The 25,181-nt window shown below is 48.5% G+C and overlaps 9 protein-coding genes across 9 annotated transcripts; 8 read left to right on the forward strand and 1 right to left on the reverse strand.

Moving 5' to 3' along the window:
* Window positions 1-1,792: 1,792 nt before the first annotated feature.
* Window positions 1,793-3,761, reverse strand: N7520_001535 (ESCRT-II subunit protein VPS36; the record flags this gene model as incomplete). Its single annotated transcript, XM_057135470.1, has 3 exons — window positions 1,793-3,388; window positions 3,453-3,588; window positions 3,661-3,761. 3 exons carry the CDS (start codon window positions 3,759-3,761, stop codon window positions 1,793-1,795), a joined length of 1,833 nt encoding a protein of 610 aa, XP_057001406.1.
* Window positions 3,762-4,148: 387 nt separating this feature from the next.
* N7520_001536 (uncharacterized protein) lies at window positions 4,149-5,762 on the forward strand (the record flags this gene model as incomplete). The annotated part of the gene is made up of 3 exons (XM_057135471.1): window positions 4,149-4,209; window positions 4,270-5,494; window positions 5,549-5,762. 3 exons carry the CDS (start codon window positions 4,149-4,151, stop codon window positions 5,760-5,762), a joined length of 1,500 nt encoding a protein of 499 aa, XP_057001407.1.
* Window positions 5,763-7,890: 2,128 nt separating this feature from the next.
* Window positions 7,891-9,995, forward strand: N7520_001537 (phosphatidylinositol-3-phosphate-binding protein BEM1; the record flags this gene model as incomplete). Its single annotated transcript, XM_057135472.1, has 4 exons — window positions 7,891-7,896; window positions 7,967-8,062; window positions 8,267-9,019; window positions 9,078-9,995. 4 exons carry the CDS (start codon window positions 7,891-7,893, stop codon window positions 9,993-9,995), a joined length of 1,773 nt encoding a protein of 590 aa, XP_057001408.1.
* An 871-nt stretch (window positions 9,996-10,866) lies between these two features.
* Window positions 10,867-12,672, forward strand: N7520_001538 (AFG1/ZapE family ATPase; the record flags this gene model as incomplete). Its single annotated transcript, XM_057135473.1, has 3 exons — window positions 10,867-11,230; window positions 11,308-11,761; window positions 11,811-12,672. 3 exons carry the CDS (start codon window positions 10,867-10,869, stop codon window positions 12,670-12,672), a joined length of 1,680 nt encoding a protein of 559 aa, XP_057001409.1.
* A 1,426-nt stretch (window positions 12,673-14,098) lies between these two features.
* On the forward strand, window positions 14,099-14,349 carry N7520_001539 (uncharacterized protein; the record flags this gene model as incomplete). Its single annotated transcript, XM_057135474.1, has 2 exons — window positions 14,099-14,120; window positions 14,192-14,349. The coding sequence occupies 2 exons, from the start codon at window positions 14,099-14,101 to the stop codon at window positions 14,347-14,349; spliced, it is 180 nt and encodes a 59-aa protein (XP_057001410.1).
* Window positions 14,350-15,042: 693 nt separating this feature from the next.
* On the forward strand, window positions 15,043-16,566 carry N7520_001540 (Major facilitator superfamily domain general substrate transporter; the record flags this gene model as incomplete). Its single annotated transcript, XM_057135475.1, has 4 exons — window positions 15,043-15,174; window positions 15,223-15,503; window positions 15,557-15,903; window positions 15,953-16,566. The coding sequence occupies 4 exons, from the start codon at window positions 15,043-15,045 to the stop codon at window positions 16,564-16,566; spliced, it is 1,374 nt and encodes a 457-aa protein (XP_057001411.1).
* Window positions 16,567-17,502: 936 nt separating this feature from the next.
* Window positions 17,503-19,778, forward strand: catA (catalase catA; the record flags this gene model as incomplete). The annotated part of the gene is made up of 3 exons (XM_057135476.1): window positions 17,503-17,697; window positions 17,751-18,176; window positions 18,228-19,778. 3 exons carry the CDS (start codon window positions 17,503-17,505, stop codon window positions 19,776-19,778), a joined length of 2,172 nt encoding a protein of 723 aa, XP_057001412.1.
* An 886-nt stretch (window positions 19,779-20,664) lies between these two features.
* On the forward strand, window positions 20,665-22,274 carry N7520_001542 (putative di-, tri-valent inorganic cation transporter; the record flags this gene model as incomplete). The annotated part of the gene is made up of 10 exons (XM_057135477.1): window positions 20,665-20,746; window positions 20,793-20,842; window positions 20,892-20,936; window positions 20,984-21,131; window positions 21,182-21,262; window positions 21,310-21,410; window positions 21,456-21,741; window positions 21,806-21,885; window positions 21,952-22,194; window positions 22,254-22,274. The coding sequence occupies 10 exons, from the start codon at window positions 20,665-20,667 to the stop codon at window positions 22,272-22,274; spliced, it is 1,137 nt and encodes a 378-aa protein (XP_057001413.1).
* A 777-nt stretch (window positions 22,275-23,051) lies between these two features.
* On the forward strand, window positions 23,052-25,012 carry N7520_001543 (uncharacterized protein; the record flags this gene model as incomplete). Its single annotated transcript, XM_057135478.1, has 7 exons — window positions 23,052-23,330; window positions 23,384-23,482; window positions 23,540-23,613; window positions 23,665-23,764; window positions 23,813-24,234; window positions 24,285-24,408; window positions 24,461-25,012. The coding sequence occupies 7 exons, from the start codon at window positions 23,052-23,054 to the stop codon at window positions 25,010-25,012; spliced, it is 1,650 nt and encodes a 549-aa protein (XP_057001414.1).
* Between the last annotated feature and the right edge of the window lie 169 nt (window positions 25,013-25,181).

Raw genomic sequence — 25,181 nt, forward strand, 5'->3', positions numbered from 1 at the left:
GAAACTCACGAAAAAGTATTTCGATAAATTCCCGCTTCCAATGTTCAAGTTGCCTATGGGCCTCAAGCCACTTGCGCATAGCAAGTGGCACTAGCCGATGCATTCCGAATGTGCCTCCATCCACATCAGTGGAAATCATCGAGTAATTTCTCAAGGTCACGATACTGTCTTCAAACTCATCGTCATATAGATTCATCTCGTCATCAGAGGTCACATAGGTATCATCACTTTTTTCCGCTGGCTGATGTTGGAGTAGAGTTCCGGGAATGCCTTGGCGGTCAAAGAAACACATAAGCGACAAAAGGTCAGCTGCTGCTGGCCGAGTATGCTGTATATGTTCGAAGGATATTTGCCACGTTATAAGGATGGAGTTCTTCGCTTCCCTATCCCGACGTAGCTTTCCACCCTCATACTCTAGGAGGCTTGTTTTATTGTGATCGCTCTTCTCAAATTCTTTGAGATACTGTTTTACCGAAAACCGTGGCTTTCGTTGCCTGATATACGATGCCGCTTGTACGATTGCAAGCGGCATATAATCAAGTGCAGTAACGAGCTCAAGGGCGATATCTTCCGCTCGAACCCCTAGCTTCTTTTCGAAGAGCATGCTTGCGTGTGATGGATCCATAGGCTCTATCATAATAATATCATCGTCTTCCACTATGTTCGAGACAGCATCTCTGCTCCGGGATGTGATGATGATCGACCCATTGTGGCTGATCGGAAGGAATGTCAAAAGTGGTTGACCTGATGCTGCACCACCGTGATCACTTTGGCGACATTGGCTACTCTGTTGCCCGCTCTGGCGAGCTGGAGGAGCTTCATTGAGGAAGCGACTGTCATCAACATTATCAAGAATCAGAACCCATTTCCCATGTCTCTCATCAATAAGCCAGTCATGAATGAGTTTGAATATATTGGTGGAATCCCTCCGACCGGGGATTCTGACTCTTTCGGCGATATCCAAGCAACTTTGCTCAAAACGAGCAGCATTGCCCGCGTGGATCCAGAAAACCCACGTTTCGGGTGAGCGTTCCCGGATTTGGTAACAGCATTCAATTGCAAGTTGAGATTTTCTGTCGATGTATATGTTAGTAGCGATCAATACGCCGAGCACTGGCCATCCATCTCTACTTACCCAACACCACCAAGTCCAACAAGAGCTATCCGAGCCTCCGGTGTGGTCCCTCTTTCGTGTATTTGATCTAGCAGCGCTCCACGATCAACAAAGTTTGGGTCGCGACGGAACGGCACGTTCGATAGCGGGGGAGGCGGGGTTTCGGGTCGCTCTCGTTCTGGACCACGGAATGATGATTAGCTGAGTTTGGTATTGGCCTGGTGAAACCTACTTTGGGAGAGATGGATCGATCCGTAATTGATTCCCACCTGGGTACCCGAGTTTGTGTCTCCACGGCCAAACGATATAGACGCCATTTCAATACGTGATATACTGTAATGTTTGAGTAGATCAAATGCCACGTCCCATCTCACAGAGATGGGGGACTACCCTCAGCCTCAATATCATGTGACCATTGGGCGCGTAAAATGTTGAGCTGCTATCTTTAGAGAAAGGCCCGGGCATCATCTCTATTCAACCCCCCGTGCAACCAAGTGGTGAAAACACATTAAATCGTCTTAAATAGGCAGAGAAATATGATATTGGAGAGGATTATAATACTAACAAGGTGGGTATAACGAGGTCGCCCCGAGTTCTATAGGCCAGTCTGTTTCATCCGTCATCGATGTGACTTGCGTGTATGTAATTTGAGTCGATTTATACAACCAAGACTTGAAATCAATTGGGGGTATGAATGAGACCATTGCTCCAGAACCGGAGTCCTTCAACCCCTTCTTCCCGGCACAGAGCCCCACGATCTTCTGCCATCTCAAGTTCTTCGGCGGCCACGCCGACACTCCACCTGAAACGTTGAGCCGTTTCTTGAGCAGTAACGGCCCGACCAAATACCGCCCAGTCCCATGGAACTGATTCTTCTGGTGGGACTTGTCGTAGCTCTTCCATCCAGTCTTGTAATTGACGCACTGTCTTTTCGTCACTCCAATCATATTGTTGAACCACCAAGAGCCCGCTCTTGAACCGTCGTAGCCGAACCGGTAATCTGAGCTTCTCCCAAAGCTCCGCCGCACGTTGGAAATCTGAAGGGCTGATGAGTTCAACTCCATTCCGTGACCGGTTGAAGACCGCCCATAGATCGATAAGACTCATGATGCCACCTTCTCGTTGTAAAATCCCTTTGCGATCGTCGGTAAGATATTCAGCCAAATTACGTGCTAGTTCAGATAGATAAAGATTCTCTGATCCAGAACTCAGCATGTCCTTAGTAGTGACCATTCCTAAAGCAGCTGCAGATTCAGACAAGACCGCGTGGGTCTCGGCGGAGCCCTCGCTTGTGGACATGCCAGACTCCCGCGCCAGAGTTTCAGCCAGTGCAACAATCTGCTTAGCCGAGGCCATCAAGGCTTCTAGGTCCTCGAACGCGTTACCGATGACTAGTTGATTGTTCATTCGCGCTTCCAGTCCTCTTTGCTCCAGGCCAGCAATTCCTACAGCAGTTACCCGTGGAGCTGCTGGCTGAGGACTCTCCACCATGTGAGAGGAAGCAGTAGTCGTGGGCCCACTTGGTGTACTCTGTGACGGGGGAGGCACTGGAGGTGCATTCTGAAGCAGCCACTTTCGCTGGACTAGAGCATTTTTCAGCCTTTCGTGAAAAGTTTTCTCACCACCCCCACGGAAGGACAGCTTGATGCTCTCGTTCACTTCAGTATTAGGAATTCGCGATTGCTCGAAAAATGGGGCCGGAGAATCTGCGCGACGATCACGGTCCGAAATTAAAGAAACCGTAGCCGCTAAAGGTGCTCCGCACATTTCACATTCTATAAGATATGGATGATTGACAAAGGTGCACCGAGAACATGATACGGAATCTGATGCAACAGGCACGGATTGATGATCAGTGCCTTGGCTTTTAGTCACTCCAACAGGGACCGAGCTTGACCGGGGAATAGGAGGCTCTCGATTTGCCGCAGCGGTGATCGCTGCCTTGAGAACAGTTGTAAAAGGTGGCTTGATGCCACATGCCAGGCACGGTGGCAAATTGGTCGTCTCGTTCGCTGTCGTGTGATCGAAATTCGAAGGTACAGGGTTTGAGAAAGAGCATATAGGACATATCCACGTTGAATTCACAGGAGTTGAAGGCGATTTGTGTGGGGCGATAGAAGGCGGAAGGCCAGAAAGCGGCTTGCCCGAGCCTGGATAGAGGGCCGATGGTGGGGGCACAGCAGGACTAGAAGTTGCACTGCGTGACTTATCTGTCTTGCTCTTCTGAGGTTTTGGATATATTGTGATCTTTGCAGATGATGTCAAAAAGCCTGCCTTTGCACATTTCCCCATATTAGTAACGCGATCGCTTATCATGGGGTGGAGGGGTATCTCGAACCTGATATTCAGCACGGTCAATTTCCTTGAGATCAATCGCCACCGAGTATTTTCGAGGATCTTTGGTAGCTACATAGCATACTCGGTGAGATGTCAAGTAGGCATGGCCGTCTTGATAATCGGGGATTTTGTATTTCCTGGTCGGGGGTATATCAGTATACAGATCCATAGTATGAAAACAATGAACGATGGCAGTGTCCACAACCTACCCCTCATAAAGCCCCACCGCATCCTGGACAAAGAGAAGTGTCTCGTCAGGTAACAGCAAGGGTCTAAGTGCGGTAGTTAGGTCTAAAGACTTGAAAAACATCTAGCAGGTTCACATGGAGTGACAGCTCTGGGCTTGGCTTTTGCGATAACAGATAAAGCACGGGACCACCGGAGCGCGGCGAAAATGATGATCCGGCCAAGCGAAGGTCAGATCAGATCGTTCCTTCGATTCTTGTGTGTTTCACCTCCACAAGGTTCCAAAGTCTTAAGATCCTCAACCTCTCGAATCATCCAAATCTCAATACACTATTCGTCGAATACGTCGTGGCGTAGGAGCTTTTACTTTCCTGTCTCCATTTTCCGACCACTCCCAGTTCCCCCCTTCGTAGCCGTTTTTTTCTTCTCTCGTCTTACCTTTCGATTTGCCGTCTTTTCCATCTCTTTTCTTTTCTTCTGCGTCATCACAACCTTTTTATTAGAAGTCAGGATGAGCTCCATCCCACCTCCGTGGCGTACCGCCTCGGCTCCTACCGGAGCTTTTCCAACTGGTAAGTGGGAGAGGAGAAACCTTCTACCCCAGCCCTGGCACAGAGCTAACCTCCATACAGCGACACCTGCCTATACCACAGTACCAGCCCGTCGTAGCCTGCGCACTCACAACCCCAACCCCTCGGTCTCAAACGAAGCACACCAATCTGCTATGTCAACAACCGATTCATCCCCTCCACCCACGCAGTTCTCCCCCGCTATTCGCGCCTACGTGCAACGGTGTTTTGCTCCCGAGAACCAAATCCCTGGTATTACTCTCGCGCAAATGCAGGAGAGGCTGCGCGAACTCATCACCGATGCGGCTAAAAAGAATTTACTCAACGCCATCAAGTGGGAGACACGGCGAACTCCTCAGGAGGAGATCCTCGCAGAACAGGCCAACTCCGGCGTCTCGAGCCGACCTTCGTCCACTCAGCCCGCATCTATCGGAGATGCTTCGCGCAAGCGCAAGCCAACAGATTCCCACCAACTATCTGATATCAACTCGCCACCGTGGAGAAATACTAACAATACTAGCTTTGAAGGCCGAGTCACTTACCCACCAAAACAGAAGAAAACCTGCATAGCATCGGACGCGTCCAGTAAGTCCAAAGCTAATTTGGAGATGAGGAAGAAGCGGTTCGAGGGAGCCGGCGCCACCAACGGGAAATCGGCCACCTCCTCTCCCCAGCCCGAGGTGGACCAAGGACCCGTGGTAGGACGATGCGAGACATTGGAGAAGAACTACTTCCGTTTGACCTCTGCACCCAACCCGGATACCGTTCGTCCCTTGCCAGTTCTGAGAATGACCTTGGACCTCCTGAAGAAGAAATGGAGGAAGGAGGGCAACTACGGCTACATCTGTGACCAGTTCAAGTCCCTTCGCCAGGACTTGACTGTCCAGCACATCCGGAATGAGTTTACCGTGAGCGTTTACGAGATTCATGCGCGCATCGCCCTGGAGAAAGGGGATCTTGGTGAGTACAACCAGTGCCAAACCCAACTGCGGGTTCTCTACTCGCAGCAACTGGGCGGCAATCCGACGGAATTTAAGGCCTATCGTATTCTCTATTTCATTTACACCCGGAACTGGACCGCTATGAACGATGTGCTAGCCGATGTGACTGCTGAAGACAAGAAAGACCCCGCTGTCAAGCACGCTCTCAATGTTCGATCTGCTCTTGCGCTCGGAAACTATCATCGCTTCTTCCTGCTCTACCTGGACACCCCAAACATGGGCGCGTACCTGATGGATATGTTTGTGGAGCGTGAGCGTTTGAGTGCTCTCGCCGCCATATGTAGAGCGTAAGTTGATCCATATTGCCCTCTGTTATCTATGGTTATTGACTGCAGGAATAGTTACAAGCCCGATGTGAAAATTCGATTCATTACCGAGGAACTGGGCTTTGAGTCCGACGAGCAGACTGCGCGTTTCGTCATTGACCACTCTTCCGCGGAGTTACTCCAGGAGAAAGACGGGGAAGTGAAGCTGCTGGCTGGCAAGGCGGGTAGTCTGTTCGAACAAGCCAAAGCGGACGCTTACCGCGTCGTCGATATCAAAGGCCAAATCTAAAGCCGGTTCTGATCGTGGATCTCCCGTCCTGGGGTTTCAAGTTAATCACATCTAGGCTGGTCACACATGTCTCTCATATTGCGGCCGCCGTGGTTTCCTTTGGTCTTTTCATTTTGGTTCTTGTTTTTCAGAGCGACAGGCGTTTTTTGGACCCTCAAAACCCTCGACTTTCCGAGTCATGGCATCTGTTTTTCGATTCCCCCTTTCCGGCTTTCCAGCATCCCCAAGATTTTACGTCTGGTGCGCAGCCATGACTTCCACCATGACGACCATACTAATACCCGGCATCTTTTCTTTCAGTAGATGAAAGGGTTGTCGATGGAGCGCACATGTGCATGTGAATTTTGGCTGGCATCTCGAGTAGATATCCTTTCACCACATTTACAGCAGAGTAAATTTGATCTTAAAATTCACGCATATTTTCATATCCATGATTCTGTACTTGATTGAGCCTTGGAAGCGGTTTGCAACGGGATGTCCGAGTAATACCTGATTTTCCACGTATCGACATCAGACCGGCATGTACTAGGCTGGATCGTACTCCGTAAGGAAGAAACCGGCGGTTTGCCCCCAGATTTGGCAACCTGGCAAAGTTCTGCTTTCGCTAGTCTCCGCGCCATTCTGGTCGCAGGCTTCAACCCAAGGCTAATTACCTCGGGCCACGTGGGTCCCACGTCTGTGGCAACCATGGGTGGGCAGAGGGGCTCTTTGCAGTGGCGCGTACCGTTTATCTTTAGTGTCATGGGGACAACACTTACCGAGGCCGATTAGCGGGGAGATAGATTAATTAACTAATTAACCCAATATTTTACCTTGGTAAAGCTCATTCAAGACATTTATCGTATTTACCATTTACCCCATCCGATGGTGAAGCGGGAGGGTGCTGAAATTACCGATCCAGGTAATTAGATCAATCAGGAAATTTTGACATCATTTCCCACATGATCGGCGCTGTCTTGACCAACTGCGCATTCTCCACCCTTAACAAGTAACGCAATCTTAGCTTTCCAACATGGCCCCCATGAGCTTCCCCATGAACGCCTCGAAACCCTGTACATAAGCAACCCTATCTTGAAGGTTATATCGTATGTCGTATCTCGTACCTGGAAGACCAAGAGAATTGGTATCCGGCCCACTGGAAACGCTCCGTTAGGTGTAGTTCGTCGGGCTTGTGCAGAAGCCGCGCATGCGAGTCTCAATTTTAATTTATTTGGATCTGAACCCGCAATTTTAATTATTTTAATTGTCATGTCATGTCTTTGGGTCTATCACGTTCTAGATGGTCCCTGGAAAGGATGTCTCAATGACAGTGGCCTTCTTTGTGTCTTTGGCCCTTTGACGTATTCTGTGATCTCCTGGATCATGGTCAAAGAACACGACGATCCCAGCGTACTTTGGGTTGGAAGACCGTCGGATCCACGGTCTTTGTGTATCTCGGACCCATGGATCTCTGAGTGGTGGGGGCCCTGAGAATCGGACACATTTCAATTTTTGGCGCCGGGCTACAGCGTGAACTGGGTTTATTAAAAAATAGACCACTTAAATATCACAGAGGAGTATCTAAGAAGGCAGGGTGTGATCATTAGCCGCTGATGGCTTCTGCCCGACGGGTATTGTAATTGAATTACGGTAATTTAAGTGGACACTTGCAACGATTAAGGATCATCGGTTCAGCTGGGGAATGATCTGTCGGATTCATGCTTTTCCTTCTTTCCTGCGGTCCTGCTTTTTGTTGATTTCTTGATCCCTTTTTTGAGGAAGTCTGATCAAAGAATGCGTAGAAGTTAAAAAATACGTTGACTGGATGAGTTCCTGTGGCTCATCTTTGCCACAGCTAGGAACCCGGTCCGGGTTCCCTGGTTGACGTAGGCTTCTGGAAGGTTTGGGAGGATCCATAAAGAATTTACTATAATAGAATTTGCCTTAAAAAAGAAAAGAAAGAGATGGAAAAAAGCGGGACTTCACAATCTCCAAAACCCCAATCTAGCCCGTTTACCTGTGGTTGGAACCGCAATACGCAGATTACCTCTGCTCGCGCTTCGCTCAAAAAAGTAGAACTTCCTTTCTCATCACATTCTTCCTCTGTAACTTATCTTCTAACTTGATATCTGCCGAGGCTTCGTTCGCAATGAAGGTGAGTTCCCTCTTGCCACTGAAATCTTACCATGGCGTGTGTCATTTAATTAACCCGCAATCCACCATAGGCTATCAGGCGGTCCTTGAAAGGGGAGAAAGATCCCAAACATCACCATATTTCTATCACCCCTAAGTCCGCCCTTGCCATTCTACCTCCTAAGAAGGTGAGTTTTTCTCGTTCCCTTCCGGCTTACCCATGAGCAACCGCGTCCTTTCCACACCCCACCCCAGCCACCAAAGGAGAAGAGGGGGCAAAAAGAGTTCCACAATTCCAATATTCCAGAGGAAAAAAAACCGACACGCCCCTCTCTCCCTTGGTGTGTTTCTCCGACGCTTGGCATCGTGGCTGACCGCGTGTGCGCGCGCAGGTAATCAAAGCACTCTACGACTATAAACCGGAGCCCGGAACTTCTCAGGAATTGTCTTTCAGCAAGGGAGACTTCTTTCACGTTATCAGCAGGGAGGACGACGAAGACTGGTACGAGGCTTGTAATCCACTCATCCCTAGTGCTCGGGGGCTCGTGCCCGTGTCCTTCTTCGAAGTTATCGGTAAAAACGAAAGGGATAGTGGGGGTTCGGTCGATCTGCATAAAAAGGAACACCACGACTCTGGTTTCGCCGACCGCAGTCCCGCTTCCGACTCATCACCCATCAACACTAGCCAACCAATTTTCAGAATGTCTGCCATCGCCAAGGGCCAGGGGGCTATGGTTTATGGCATTGTCCAATACGACTTTCAGGCGGAACGTCCCGATGAATTAGACGCTCGCGCCGGCGAGGCCATCATTGTTATTGCCCAGTCCAACCCGGAATGGTTTGTCGCGAAACCCATCGGCCGTCTGGGGGGTCCTGGTCTGATTCCCGTCTCCTATATTGAACTGCGCGATATGCAGTCTGGTCAGGCGGTGACAGATCCCCTCGATGCAGTGCGACGCGCTGGAGTCCCCAAGGTGGAGGAATGGAAGAAGATGACTGCCGAATATAAGAACAGCAGCATCACCCTGGGGAAAATCGACTCTTCTCCCACAAACAATGGCATGGGACAAGTTACTGCCTCAATGGACCAAATGTCGATGAGCTCTGGAAACTCTGGCCACATGAGTCAGAACGGCAATGCCTATGTGAGTTTTGACAGGATTTACTTCATGATACCCTTGCTGATTGATTCGCTCGATTCAGGGATATCACCAGCGCAATGCTAGCAAAGGCACTCTGGCTTCGCAGGCTCAACCGTCGCAGGCCCCGCACAACTACCCCCTCCTTGCCCCTGTCGCCGCTTCGATTCCCCGCTACTGCTTCGACAACGACAAATACTGGTATATTATTGAGGCCAAGATGGAAGATGGTCGATGCTGGGAATTGTCGCGTTACTACCACGACTTCTACGACTTCCAGATTGCGCTTTTGACCCAGTTTGAGGACGAGGCTGGTAACCGAGGACGGCAACGAACCCTGCCATTCATGCCGGGTCCTGTTACCCATGTGACCGATGCCATTTCCAACGGCCGCCGACAGAACTTGGACGAATATATCAAGAAGCTCCTGGCAATGCCGCCACACATCTCTCGATGCACACTGGTCCGTCAGTTGCTTGCGCCTCGGCCAGGAGACTTTGAAATTGACCCGAACGCATTTGGTGAGGAGGCACGGTACTCCGACAACTCCCATCACTCATCTGCGGAGCCTAGTCAAAGTGTATCGCGCCAGTCCTCACAACTACCGATGAATGGATCGCAAGATCGTATTTCGCAACAGCAACAAGGCCTCGGTGCACCAGGCTTGGCAACTTACGGGAACGGCGGTCCACCACCAATGAACCGACAGGCAAGCTCCCTGACCCAATCCTCTACTTCAAACACCGCGATGAAGGTCAAAGTCTTCTTCCAGGATGATCTTATCGCTATTCGCATCCCCTCCGGCGTCAGCATGCAGCATCTCAAGGACAAGCTTTCAGATCGCCTGAAGATCCAGGACGATATTATCGTGCAGTACAAGGACGAGGCTTCTGGTACCTATGTCGACCTCCACTCTGACTCAGATTTGGAGAATGCTATGCAACGGAATACAAAGCTCACTCTGTTTGTCAGCATCGCCTAAGCACGAAACAGTTATGTTTTGCTGTGGAGACCTGCCCTACTATCTGTTGACATTTTCCTGTTATGTTTTACATTTTTTTACATTTTTTTTGATCTGTTATGCAACGAGTATGGCGTATCGGAGTTCGGGCATCCCATTTTCGACATTCTTCGTGCTCCATCAGCCCTTTCAGCGATTTGCACTTGATTTTTTCCGAAGAGGATGGTGTTACGATTATGATGCGTGATGTATGGTATGGGCTTTCATTTTTCCCTCACCCTTCTTTTCCTGCAAATGTTTGCGTGATACTGTTCGAGGCATTGTTTTGTTTTTGTCGTTTTACGGCTACCATTTTCCTTTCTTATTTGCGATATCTCTACGCGGGTGATATACCCCGGTCTGTGTACTTCGGTGACCTGTACATATGCTTATTTTCTTTTCGTGCATATCCAGGAAAAGATTCCTGCTTTACTTGTGACCAAGTGATCGAATATAATAGCCTAAATTGTATTATTTATGTTCAACACATCGGTGTCCAGTTCTAATGCCGACAACAGCCGATCTATTCCCGAGTCACGTGACTCGGTTCATCGGCCCGTTCTTTTCTCGCAGCCATTAGAGCGATTCCGATTAGTACATTCTTTCCACATTGTAAATACTGCGGAGGTTGTGCGCTCATTGGAACGTTGAACATAGCGTACAAGCATACTGCTGAACACTCATTTTTTCAGTCGCGCCCATTCGCCACCGCGTCAACTCACCTGTACGCCGCTTCCCCGGAAAAAAACAATTCCTGCGCCTCGGCTACAGCCTCACCGCAGCAACCCGACAATTCACGCGCCACGACCAGCATTTTCTTAAAACGTATATACGCATAGCATCAGAATCACAAATGAGTCGGCCGTCTGCCAAGCTTTGCGCCGAGTGTTTCCCGGGCACCCTGCGGTCGTCCCGGGCACTGCGGGGCGTTGGTGCTCCCCGTGAGAGGTCCTACATCGCTCCGCGGAGCGGATTCTCTACTGCTATAACTCGGGATCGGACGTCACCATGCAATCTATCTGTGGGCAGGTTCGCGAGGGAGCAGCTCCCATTGCGTTCACGGGGCCTGGCTACTACTAGCGATGCGACGGCAAAGGATGCAACGACGAAGGATGTGGGTGCGGAGAAGGTGTCTGGACCCCCGCAGGACGGGCCGATGAAAGAGTATGATGATCGGGTGCAGGCGGGTCGATTGAGGGATGACCCTTATCAAAGAGGTAGGTCAAGCTTGCGGAGTTGAATAAAAGAAGCGTGGCGCATAAAGGACTTTGACTGACTTGGATCTCTTCCGTAGCAATTATTCAGAATCTGCAGAACCTATTCGAGGCTCTGAAAGATTACTCTCCGCCCAAAGTCGTTCATCCAACCGTCGAGTCCTTGGACCCTCAACCTAAACAGTCTTTCTTTAGCTCGTTGTTCAACCGTGGTGGCAAGGAAGTAGAGAAGTCGGCGATACCCGAGACCCTTCCTAAGGGTCTGTACATGTTTGGCGATGTTGGATGTGGAAAGACCATGCTTATGGATCTGTTCTTCGATACGCTCCCGCCCAATATTACGTCCAAGACCCGCATTCATTTCCACAACTTCATGCAGGATGTACATAAGCGTATGCATGTCGTGAAGATGAAGTATGGTAACGACTTTGATGCCCTGCCTATGGTTGCTGCGGATATTGCCGAGACCGCTAGCGTGCTCTGCTTCGACGAGTTCCAGTGCACTGACGTTGCTGATGCGATGATCTTGCGGAGGTAAGATATTCTCTAGTCATTTGATGTCTTGTTTACTAATTATCATCAGACTCCTGGAAATTCTCATGTCCCACGGTGTCGCCGTCATCACCACCTCCAATCGCCACCCCGACGACCTATACAAGAACGGCATTCAGCGCCAATCGTTCATCCCCTGCATCAACCTCCTCAAAAGCCAACTGAATGTGATCAACCTTAACTCCCCAACAGACTACCGTAAAATCCCTCGCCCCCCAGCCGCAGTCTACCACCACCCCCTCGGCTCAGACGCCGAAGCCCACGCCCAAAAATGGTTCGACTACCTTGGCGACCCAATCAACGACCCGCCCCACGCAGAAACCCAAGAGGTCTGGGGCCGCACAATCCAAGTCCCTCTCGCAAGTGGCAAAGCGGCCAAATTCACCTTCAACCAGCTTATCGGCACAGCCACCGGCGCAGCAGACTACCTCGAGCTCGTCCGCCACTACGACGGCTTCATCATTACCGACGTACCGGGCATGAACCTGAACCAGCGCGACCTAGCCCGCCGATTTATCACCTTCATCGATGCGGTATACGAAAGTCGCGCGAAGCTAGTCCTTACCACCGAAGTCCCACTTACGAATCTCTTTCTCTCTGCGTCTGATGTTAAGGATTCCCTAAAGGGCGGCGATCACTCTGATCTTTCAGATGCGATGCGCAACCTCATGGATGATTTGGGTATGTCGGTGCAGGCACTGAAGAATACATCTATTTTCAGTGGTGACGAGGAGCGATTTGCATTTGCACGTGCGCTTTCGAGACTTGCTGAAATGGGAAGTAAGGAGTGGGTTGAGCGAGGTATGGGGGTTGGGATGGATGAGAAGGGGGGTAAGGAGGATCGTGAAGCTTGGTTGAAGACTAGGAGTCATTGGAGTGAGGATAACATGTAAATAGATCGTCGGTTCGCGTTGCATTTGTTTTTGCTCTTATTATTCTTTGCATTGATGATATCTGATGCCGAGTCTTTGTTATAGATACTGTGCTGATAGTCATTAGAACAGAACATTGAAGTTGTACATATTCATGGATCCAAACTGCCGCTAATTATCATTTCCAGCACTTAATTGTTTTTCTCCTGCAATTGAAGGTTCTTTGAGATAGACATACCTCACTGATAGTCCTCCAGTAAATGCCAGCCTGTAAGCTAAGTGATTGGGAATAAAGACACCAGCAATTATGTCCGATTTTTAAGGCCTGGTGTGAGTGCGATTTAACAAACAGACGCATGATGGAATCCCAGACTTCATCGTGTAAATGACTAGAACAGCCTTAGCAGAAACGCTGCAACTGCAAGGAAAATATCGACTTTTGAGCACTGACTTGCTTCTTTATAATCTAGCTGCCACCAATCAAATCTCACTGAAAATGGAGTCCAATAAAGTTATCTGATCAGATCGTCGGCCTGAGTAGGTAGAACTGCTCTCAAATACAACCTAGCCTTGCTAATCCTGCACATCAGGGAAAAGAAAACAGACTTTGGTAGCTCGCCTAGTATTCTAAGGGTCGTCGACCTATCACTCTATTGTTCTCATTGAAAAGAACACCACTATTGGGCGGTACGGACCCAAACTCTAGCACAAAACTACTTCACACCATCCATTTTCCCATCTGAGATTCCATCATCTCTATGTCCAACGAGCTTACAGCTCAGTGTTCCCTACGAGCCATCGATTGACTTCTTTCCTATTCCTCGATTACGGAACAATCTCATTCTGCTAGGCAATAGCCTATTCACAATGAGTAGTTTCTGTCGAGATATGCTGGGAACCTTATTTCAGAATTATGCTATTGATAATTGTGACCGCAAGGGCTTGATAGTATGGGGCGATCCGTGGGAGGTCAACTCTTGGGAATGTACCCCGGGGTTCTTAAAAGAATGGGGCTGGTTGTTGGATGGTTGTGATGAGTCAATATACTCGACTAATCGATGGAGAGCTTCCCATGGAGAAGAGCCGATTCTCTGTGATATGATAGGCATAGACGGTAAATTAATTCAGTGCTGAAGCTTGTCACAGAGCGATTTGATACTGTGTAAAAACACATACATAAACATGTGCAGCTTACTGGGAGCCAGTGTTGAGATCTAGTCCGTCATTCGTAAATAAAAAGGAGACATTTATCTACATGAAATGCTAGGCAGTCATCCCGCTAACTACATAGCACTACCTCTCACTTCATCCTGAACTTCTATCCACTTTTCTCCAAATTCTCTGCTTTCCGCTTTCTTCATCGTCCTCGGGCATCCAAAACCCCGACTAGCTTACCGTGCTCGTACCTTCATAATAATATCTTCCTTGATCATACGTGTGTTGCAAAATGTTTGCTTCCGACGCACCTCGTGAGTCCGGGATTACCTGCGCATCAGAGCGTTCCCCACTCCCGAGATGTTCTTACGCTAACCATGGGCAGAGCCTTCTCTCAGCCCTGCGGAGCAGGCAATTGTCAAGTCTTATGGCGGTTGGATCCAGTTCCTGCGTTGTTTCGGGCTCAAGCCATGGGATCAGGAGGATGCAGAGGAGGCAAAACGTATCCTGGAGGCCTTTGCTGAGGATGACGATGACGAGTGAATGACTTCTTGCCGGTTGCAACGGAACCTTTTGAGGGAAGATGCAATTATTATGATATCACGGTATTGATGATGGGCTTCAGTTGCAAAACTTGGCTAAGGACTGGAATCAGTGAGCAGTGCTCCAGGTTGCAAATGTATTGCGATCCCCTCCAACCTTGAAAGCATGGCTGAATCAAGAAATTCTATGAACCATACAGATCTCAAGATACGTAGCTAGTCTTCTACTCATGCATACGATGACTCCCAATGAATCGTTATCTATGCCACGGGCATTAGATGCAGGCCAAGACCCCTCCCACCCACTACACAAAGTTATCATATAAGTGGAGCATGGCGTGCTACTAAACCTCATCATTCATAGGGCAGACCCCCACGTATGGCTTGAATTTTATGAGCTAGATATACGCCATGGCGCACAGATATTCATTCTTTGTGGTATTGCGCATTTAGGTTCCTGCCAAGGACACACATTATATTCCTCTCGAGTTTTACTTAGGATCTAATCTGCATTGGACCCTTCCAGGTAGGTGCGGAAGGTACACCGCGATATCGCGATCACTATGGGTCCTGGCGTGCTAATTTGTCTCAAGGTATGAAAATAGAATTGTTGAGCATAAGAATGCGACCCCTGGGCTTGTCGCAATAGTTTATTGTCTCTTTGACAAATTGAGCTTTACCTTTCACGTACATCATGGCTCTCGATCGTTTGATCGAATTCTACCGATCATGTCTTTTCCAGATCATTATCGTAGGATTGGTCGCTTTTTGCGAGCCCGGCATCTGGACTGCCCTCAACAACCTTGGAGCAGGTGGTAACGCCAGTGTGAGTGAGCTCAATTTTTCTAAGAATGTCCCGCTAATATTTCCGTAGCCTCAACTCAACAACGCTGCCAATGCCTTGACATATGGACTCATGTCGGTAGGATGTTTTCTTGCTGGCGGTGTCACCAACAAAATCACTGCGAAATGGACCTTGTTCATCGGAGCTGCATTCTATACTCCCTATGCAGCTGGTTTATACTGCAATAATCGCTATGGAAATGAATGGTTTTTATTGCTTGGAGCCGCTCTTTGTGGAATTGGAGCCTCTCTTCTATGGGCCAGTGAGGCTGCCATCGCGGTTGGATATCCAGAGGAGGAGAAGCGAGGACGGTAGGTCAAGAGTCCTGGTGAATATTTACTTTTATGTGACTGACCATTTCCAGATACGTTGGAATCTGGATGGGTATCCGACAAATGGGACCGCTAGTTGGCGGCGCGATATCCCTCGCTCTTAATATCAATACCGCACATGTCGGCAAGGTCACCTACACAACATACTTGGGCCTCGTTGCCAGTTCATCCCTTGGAGCACCTTTCGCATTGTTGCTATCGCAGCCACAAAAGGTGATCAGAAAAAATGGCACCAGTATTCCTTACATGAAAGACACGAGCTTTGCAATTGAGGCGCGAGCTATCTGGAAGCAACTCAGGAATAAATACATGTTGCTACTTATTCCGGTCTTCCTTGCAGGACAATTTGGTACAACTTACCAAGGAAATTATCTGACAAGTATGGCCTCCATCCCGTGACGATGAATCATGTAATTGACAAAAGCTAGCATATTTCACTGTCCGCTCCCGAGCCCTTGCATCTTTCCTAACGGCTGTTGTTGGCGCCATAGCCAACGTGGTGACAGGCATACTTCTGGATCTCAAGTATTTCTCCCGACGCACGAGATCCAAAGCCGTGTATATATTCGTCCTCGTATTCGTTACTGCAGCTTGGATATGGAACGCTGTCACACAGACGAAGCTCTCCCGTATGGCTGATCCACCCGCCTTCGATATGGGTGATGGTCCCTTTTTCAATTCGTCCTTTGCCGTCTACATGTTCTTCAAATTCTTCTACGAGGTGCTACAAACATACATCTATTGGTTAATGGCTGAGATCAAAGGAGCCCAGCGAGACGGTGATATTGCAAGGACGACGGGAATTCTCAGATCGTGGGAGTCTATTGGCAGCACTATTGCTTACGCGGTCGGCGCAACTTCCTGGTCCAACTTGAACCAGATGATACTAGGATTCTCACTGTGGGGGTTCACAATCCCTTTCACTATGCTCGCTGTGTTTGGCAATTGGAATCAGGATACGCCTGAGATGGAGCAACTTGAAGAGGATAGCAGTAGCCTCGAGGCACAGCGGGTGGTCATCAATTCCGACGGGAAGGATTGAGGCATTGCGCTGTGACAAATGAGTCATTGCCCAGTAAAAACAGGGTATTTAGAGTATAAATATATGCTCCACTGACTAGCCGCTGTCCTATTTTTATGATTAACTTTTAGACAGAGACCCACGAAGAAAAAACCTCGACACCGGGGCAATCAGTATATCAATGACTGATAATATTTCCAATAAATCCGATAAATCCGAACTTAGACCCATCCACCAGTAAGCTCCATCACCAATGATCGTCATGTTCGAATTGGGTAATCAACTACCTAAATATGACGTCAATAGAAAAGCGGGTCAACATTCCCCCCCGGAAATCAGGACAAATGATGCCAAAGGTTTTCACCTTCAAATCAAGTATTCTTTTCCTTTCCCCGGGGAGATGTTGCTTATTAATGATTACTCAGAGTGCCGGGTCCAGATGCGAGCGTCATTGGTCCTGCAATTGGAAACCAAGGAGAATTATCCTAGTCAATTTGATATCAAGTAAAATACATCATAGTAAAGTTATGGAACACTGTAGATCAGTGTTCGCTGAATAAATATTAAGCTTTACGTGGAAGTGGACCCACCAATTAGTATCTTAGTATTCGCAAGATTTCTTGCTAAGTGGTGGTCAGTAGCGGCATCACAGTCCGGTATTGCTTGGCAATGACTGGGAGTCTGGATCAATTGACATTACCATGAACCGATCTAGACTATTCAGGACAAATATGTCCGGTGGAACAACTTGATTTCATTTCCTGGTGATGTGATTGGTGGTATGCTCTATCCTGGTTTTGCAAACTGTGGAGTTACATCATTGACGTAGGACCTGCGCATATCCTGTCTAGAGGTCTGATGATCCGTATATATTACAGGACTTCCCAGGATATTTTCGTTCACATTGAATTGTATCGATTGAGTTTTAATCACTTGCGATATTGACGGTTATCGAATATGGCAGCCAAGACAAACTCGGCCGAAAACGGCAAATTTGTCGATATGGAGAAGGATACGGTCGATGTGCATGCAAAGCAGCATATGACAACCGACTATGGCATCAAAATCTCAGACCCGGATCATTCGTTGCGAGTGGTCAGTGACTCGACCACGGGTCCATCGCTATTGGAGGACCAGATCGCCCGTGAGAAGGTATGAGGTCGATGCCTCCTAACCAGCTTCATAACTAACGATAACTGTTGTAGATTATGCGATTTGACCATGAGCGCATCCCTGAGCGAGTCGTACATGCCCGTGGTACAGGTGCATTCGGTCATTTCAAATTGTTTGAGAGTGCTGAGGATGTCACAACAGCCGGTGTGTTGACCGACACCAGCCGCACCACTCCTCTCTTCTTGCGCTTCTCTACTGTGCAGGGTAGCAAAGGCAGCGCAGACACTGTCAGAGATGTACGCGGATTTGCTGTCAAAATGTACACAGAAGAGGGAAACTGGGATATTGTCGGAAACAACATCCCTGTCTTCTTTATTCAGGATTCGATCAAGTTCCCTGACTTCGTGCACTCGGTGAAGCCCGAGCCACATAACGAGGTGCCACAAGGCCAGAGCGCGCATAATAACTTCTGGGATTTCGTTTATTTACATTCGGAGTCGACACACATGAACTATTGGGTAGGTTTTCTTCTCATCATTGGGTGATGGTTATGTGCTAACTTATTACAGCAAATGTCCGATCGGGCTATTCCTCGCTCATACCGGATGATGCAGGGCTTCGGTGTGAATACCTATTCTCTCGTCAACAAAGATGGCAAGCGTCATTTTGTCAAGTTCCACTTCACTCCTGAGCTTGGAGTTCATTCGCTTGTCTGGGATGAAGCTTTGAAAATCTGTGGTCAAGACCCAGACTTCCACCGCAAGGACCTCATCTCCGCCATCGAGGCCGGTCAATTCCCCAAGTGGAAGTTTGGCCTACAGCTTATCCCCGAAGAGAAGCTAGATGACTTCGAGTTCGATCCCCTTGACGCCACCAAGGTTTGGCCGGAAGAGCTGGTTCCCATTCGGTACATCGGCGAGCTGGAGCTGAACCGTAACGTCGACGAGTTCTTCCCACAGACCGAGCAAGCTGCTTTCTGTACCAGCCACATCGTACCTGGTATCGACTTCTCCAATGACCCTCTCCTCCAGGGCCGGAACTTCTCGTACTTTGATACACAAATCTCTCGTCTCGGCGCGAACTGGGAGGAACTCCCCGTGAACAGACCCGTTTGCCCGTACATGAGTCTCGTCAACCGTGATGGCGCTGCACGCCATCGCATCACCAAGGGAACAGTTAACTACTGGCCTAACCGCTTCGACGCAAACCCCCCGGCTACAGCCGCTCAGGGCGGCTTCACAAGCTACCCCGAGAAGCAAAACGGCATCAAGGCACGCGCCTTGTCAGAGAAGTTCAAGGAGCACTACAACCAAGCTCAGACATTCTACAACTCCCTCTCGGAAATCGAGAAGATGCATCTCGCAAAGGCCTTCTCCTTCGAGCTGGACCACTGTGACGACCCAATCGTCTACAAGCGCATGACCGAGCGCGTCGCAGCTGTCAGCCTCGAACTCGCCGAACAAATCGCCAAGAACGTCGGCGGAGATACCCCGAAGAGCTCAAAGCCCAACAAGGGCCAGAAGGCGAAAGGTCTCAGTCAGTTGGAGTACATGCCTAAAGACCCCGTCATCGCTACTCGTCGAATCGCAATCCTGATTGCCGACGGATTCGACTACTCATCCTATATCACCATGAAAGAGGCCTTGGAAGCGCGCAATGCATTCGTCTTTACCATCGGCGCTCAGCGACAAGGCGTTGTCGCCGAATCGGGAGAAAAGGTCATCCCAGATCACTTTTTCAACGGCATGCGCTCCACTCTCTTCGACGCGACTTTCGTACCGGGCGGCAAACACGTTACCGCGTTGGCAAAGAACGGTGTTGCCAAGTTCTGGATCACAGAGTCTTTTGCTCACCTTAAGGCCATTGCTGGTGTGAATGAAGCTGTTGCTTTCATCGCGAGACAAATCGAATTGGATGAGGTGCAGATTGCCAAGCCCGGTACCTCTCTTGCCGAATCCTATGGTGTTGTGACCGGCCATGGCGATGCAGCTACGACGCTTAACGTTGGACAAGTCGGTCCTGATTCAAAGACTCTTGCGGAGCAGTTTATTTGGCACGTCTCGCGCCACCGGAACTGGCAGCGTGAGTTGGATGGATTGGCTGATCAAATTGCCGCATAGGAATAGCTTCTCCTGTGTGGAAACGTGTGTTATGGTAGCTAGGGCGTTTTGTGGTTTGTTTTTGAGCTTCTAGGTGTTGAGCGATCCATTAAAATTTCATAAATTGAATTTACTCAAAATGTTTATCTGGTTTACATATCTGTCATGGAATCTTGCATTCATGTGCCGTTCAACGCGGAGTAGGTACCTTGGTGCCTGAGTATGAGCCTGCATTCTTCACGGGTCAATCTTGGACCTCACCGGCAATTGCTGGGACCCAATTCAGTAAATGTGGAGGGCTAGGGCTGAAGTTTTGTGACTGATCTTTATCAATGAAAAACTTCCCCTGGGTCATTTAATCATTAAAGCTCCAAGCACCTCGGCTTTTCGTGTCATAGACTAGAAGGGAGGTCAAGTCCACTCCATAAAACTCGAACCTATGCCCTAAGATCATACACAATCAATTTCTTTAGAACTCGCCAATAATATATTCTAATTACCACCTGAACAAACCAGCCAGAAATGTTCTGGAGGGAGTACCCAGGTAGAAAAGGGCTCCCACATAGCATACCGCATGCTCATTACATACTTCCCTGCGGTCGGGGCCTGAACCACTCCACAGTTACACGATGAGCGTTGTATGCCCCAGCCATTGATTTCTTGACCAGCATGAGACAGAAGTATTCAAAGTTTGGGACAAAAGGTTCAATTCCCCATATGTCTGGCAAATTTTCCCATTTGTTGTCTTCTCCCAGACCCAAAGGATTTGAAGTACCCTTCTTTGTACCTATATCTTGTGTGATTTAGGCTCATTTTTGATAAGCTTGTTCAATTGCACGATTTAAGACCGTCTTCCATCTTGGGAAAGAGGTGGTCTTGCTGGCTTTGTCTCACATCGACCCAGATCATGCCATTCCGAGTTTCGCGCTCGACGCGATTATCTGTTGTTATTGCTATATCGACTTGTTTTTTTGTGGGAGAGATTTCAGGTGAGTTCTGGCTCTTTTGATTCATCTTGGTTCTAATCTTGATTAGTGGGATTCTATACACATTCACTCGCGCTTATTGCAGATGCCTTTCACTATGTACGTTTTCCACGGATGTTTTTCAGGATAAGTTGCTAACATTCTCCAGTTGAATGATTTAGTGGGATTTGTCATTGCTTTAGTGGCTTTGAAGGTATGTGAATAATACCGGCATGTCTGATGTGATGCTCATATCTCTAGGTCTCAGAAAGTGGTGACTCGCCTAGAGGCTTCTCCTTTGGATGGCAGCGGGCGCAATTGCTCGGTGCATTTTTCAATGGCGTTCTTTTGTTTGGGCTTGGAATCAGTATTTTCTTGCAGTCTATTGAGCGATTTATTGCTCTCCGACGTGAGTACATGCCCAAGTCGTATGCCCTGATCGATAGCTGACCCGATCAGGGATTGAGGACCCTAAACTAGTCTTGATTGTTGGATGCATCGGCTTAGGCCTTAACATCATAAGCGTGCTTTTCCTTCATGGTTAGTATGGAGACTACTATACAGAGCATCAAGCTGACCAAGTCTAGAACATGGACATGACCATGGCCATGGCCATGATCATAGTCTACCCAAAATCGAAGGAGGACTATCACCTATTAGTGACGATGATCAAGACTCCATCTCCAAGGTACTTGAGAATTTCTTGTCATAAAATTGCCACTGACACGCCTAGCATCATGAACACAAGCATATGTGCGACGAAAAATCCAACGATCCAATCTCCCATTGCAGCGACCACGGTCATGGGAGTGGGAACGGGCATGATCATAGCCATGACCACGGCGATCTCGGTATGATGGGAGTCCTTATCCACGTCCTATGCGATGCAGCCAACAACCTCGGTGTTATCGCCGCGGCTTTGGTCATTTGGCTTGCAAAATACGACGGTCGGTACTATGCCGATCCCGGGGTAAGCATGGGAATAGCTTTGATGATCATTCTGTCATCGATCCCCCTTGGTAAGGCCAGGAATTCCCAAGCACAGAACCCTGCATAGGTAGCATTAAGCTCATTTTTTGGCAGTACGAAGGGCCGGAATGATCCTCCTGGAGAGCGCCCCAGCTGGGCTCGATCTGAGTGATGTGCAACACGATCTTGAGAAGGTACAACCTAGCCCGGCCATAAGAACCTTATTTGCAGCTGTCATGAGACTGATCCAACCATTTCAGGTCCCCGGCGTGCACTCTGTTCACGAGCTGCATATCTGGCGTTTGAACCAACAGAAGACCCTCGCCTCCGTGCATGTTGTTGTCTCTGATCCTTCCGTCAGTGCCTTTCTTAAGACGGCGAAGACGATTAACGAATGCTTCCACGCTTATGGTATTCATTCTGCGACATTGCAGCCAGAGGCGATGGAATTCGAAACAGCTACCATGTACCCGCACGGGGAGAAATCGCCGCGGTGTCAAGTGGTGTGTGGGACATTGTGTGAGGGAATGACCTGTTGTGGGTAAAAGTTGGACCCAAAAAGCTTTTTGATCTTAAGATGTAAAAAGAAGAATCTTACATCAACCAGTACCAAGTGGTCGAGCGGAAACTCGACTATCTTATCTTCCTTGGTCTAGGGGTCATGATTTCCGCTTGTCATTAACACTGATACGCGCGGGAGACCGGGGTTCGATTCCCCGAGGGAGAGATTTCTTTTTTGCTTTTGAACATTCTTTTATACCACTTCTCTGGAATATATTCAAATGTTTTTTTCCCCTTTGGTTTCCTGAGAAACACGCTGCATGTTATCTAGCATTTCAGTATTTTTGATTCAAGTTAACCCATTAGTTATGATGTGTTTGAACAAGTCTACGCGTCCTATTATACATGTACGGTATATTCTATGGATGCATGATATTTCCAGGCATAAAGCAGGCTGCAAATCAAAGCTATGAGTCTGTCAAATCGGCACTGAGTAAGCCCAAAGTGGTTGGAATGAGGGGTTCAATGATTAACGTTGAATGTAGATAAACACGGAATATCTCCGCTGCGGAGTCTCTTTCCTAACATCTTACAGGGTCCCCTCCAACGGCTCCTCAATGCATAGATAAGCGACGCGACAGTCTCCGATTTACTCCACCTTTATCTAGGGTGCGGGGGTGAGTCCGCCTCGGTACAACCTAGAGGATTCCGATTCCGAGATGCACAGGTCAGACTAAAAAGGCTGGACAGTCGGCGGTATACAAATTCTCCTCTCGTCACCTATGATCTTACGTGAACCATAAAACCATAGTATATACCCGGTAAACATCTCACGGGACCTGACAAACATTAACCCGACATGTCTCTTCAACAATGGGAGCGTCAAGCCCAACGGGGCAGAGATATCCTCAACAACTCCATTCCCAAACAATGGCTTGCATCAGTTGAAAGTCTCCCTCCAGCTTCACAGAAAAATGTGATTGATTTCCCAAAGAAAAGCGGACTACTGAGCGAGCGTGAGCTCTCAATCACGGATCTCTCCGCTACACAACTTGTCACAAAGATGGGGATAGGGGAACTAAAGGCCGAGGAGGTAGTGGTGGCATTTTTGAAGAGGGCGGTTCTTGGACACCAGCTGGTAAGAATCATCTGTACTCTGCTGATTAGGACAGAATACTGATAAAAATACAGCTGAATTTTGCAACGGAATTCTTGGCAGATGAAGCAATCGCCAGAGCCAAGGAGCTGGATGCACACTTTCAACGAACTGGAAAGCTTGTCGGCCCTTTGGTAGGTAGCCACATCCTTGAGATATCCAAAACCGCATATTGATATTCTGATGACCAGCACGGTGTTCCTATTAGTGTTAAAGAGCATGTTGGTATGAAGAACAAGACATGTAACACCGGCTATGTGGCATGGTATGTGAAGCATGCCTCTGGTGGCAGCTTGATACTAATTTGGAATAACAGGGTTGACGAAGTCGCCACCGAAGATGCCCATTTGCTTCAATTATTATCAAATGCCGGTGCAGTGTTCCACGTCCGAACAAACCAGCCACAGGCCCTCATGGTGGGTTATTCTCGAATCGCTCTCCACACAGCTACTAATAGTATCTAGCATCTTTGCTGTGAGAACAATATCACAGGAGCGACGTTGAACCCTTACAATCGCACCTTGACCCCAGGAGGATCATCGGGTGGTGAAGGTGCTTCCACGGGCTTCAAATGCGCACCACTTGGTATCGGCACAGATATTGGTGGATCAATTCGTTGTCCAGCTGCGTTTTGTGGCTCCTATGGATTCCGGCCTACAGCAATGCGTAATCCACTAGCTGGGGCCAAAGTCGCGGCAATTGGACAGGAGACAATCCACGGTGTTATTGGGCCTTTGGCCAGCAGTTCATTAGAGGATATTGAACTATTTCAAAAGGCAGTACTGGATCAAGAGCCTTGGGATGTCGAAACATCTTTGGTACCGGTTCCATGGAAGACTGTGACTCCTACTAGGAGTATGACTGTGGGTATTATGTGGGATGATGGGTATGACTTGATACAACTCCCAATTGAGAAACCTACTAACCGAACACCAGTATTGTTCGCCCTCATCCACCAGTAACCAGAGCACTCAAACTTGCAAAAGAAAAGCTCGTCGCTGCTGGAATCAACGTTGTTGACTGGGAGCCATACAAGCATGATCACGGATGGAAGATTATTGTAAGTTCCATCGCACCTAAGATGACAACAAAGAAGACTTATATCCAAACAGTCTAGCCTTTACTACCCCGAAAGCGCCGCCTTGCAGCGCAAAGTCATTCGTGAATCAGGCGAGCCAATACTCCCACTGACCGACTGGGTCTTCAACTACTCCCGACCAGACCCACTTACTCACCCCGAAGCATGGGAACTGCAATACCAACGCGATGTCTACCGCGACGAGTATAACGCCGTGCTGAAAAGCCGAGGCGTCGACTTTATCATATCACCCGCGTATCCCGGTGTTGCGGCGGTATATGGCGAATCGCATTACTGGAATTACACCGCGATCTGGAATGTGCTGGATCTTCCGTCGGTGGTGTTTCCATCGGGCATTGCGGTTGATTCGAAGTTGGATGCTTTGACGGAGCAGGATAAGAAATATAAACCGCGTAGTGAGGCTGAGGAAAGGGAGTGGGGAAAGTATGAGGGTCCCGAGCGATATGAAGGTGCACCTGTGGCTTTGCAGGTTGCAGGGAAGCATTTCAAGGATGAAGAGACTTTGGCAGCTGCCAAGTTGATTGAGGAAATTATCAAAGATGGGAAGAAAGTTTCTAAACTTTGATACTTATTGTTCGGATGGTACTTGGTTTATAATGATATGTCTATTCAATGTTTTTGCCAGCCCATCAATATAAGATGAAGTCCCAATCGGGCATACTGTAATATCTCCTCCAATACCTGGCTCAAGAAAGCCTACGTTATTCATATGCTCTTATCAACCTGCTCTGTTG

The sequence above is a fragment of the Penicillium odoratum genome (genome assembly GCF_028828045.1).
Source record: "Penicillium odoratum strain IBT 22623 chromosome Unknown utg000001l_segment0_segment0, whole genome shotgun sequence".
NCBI lineage: Eukaryota > Fungi > Ascomycota > Eurotiomycetes > Eurotiales > Aspergillaceae > Penicillium > Penicillium odoratum.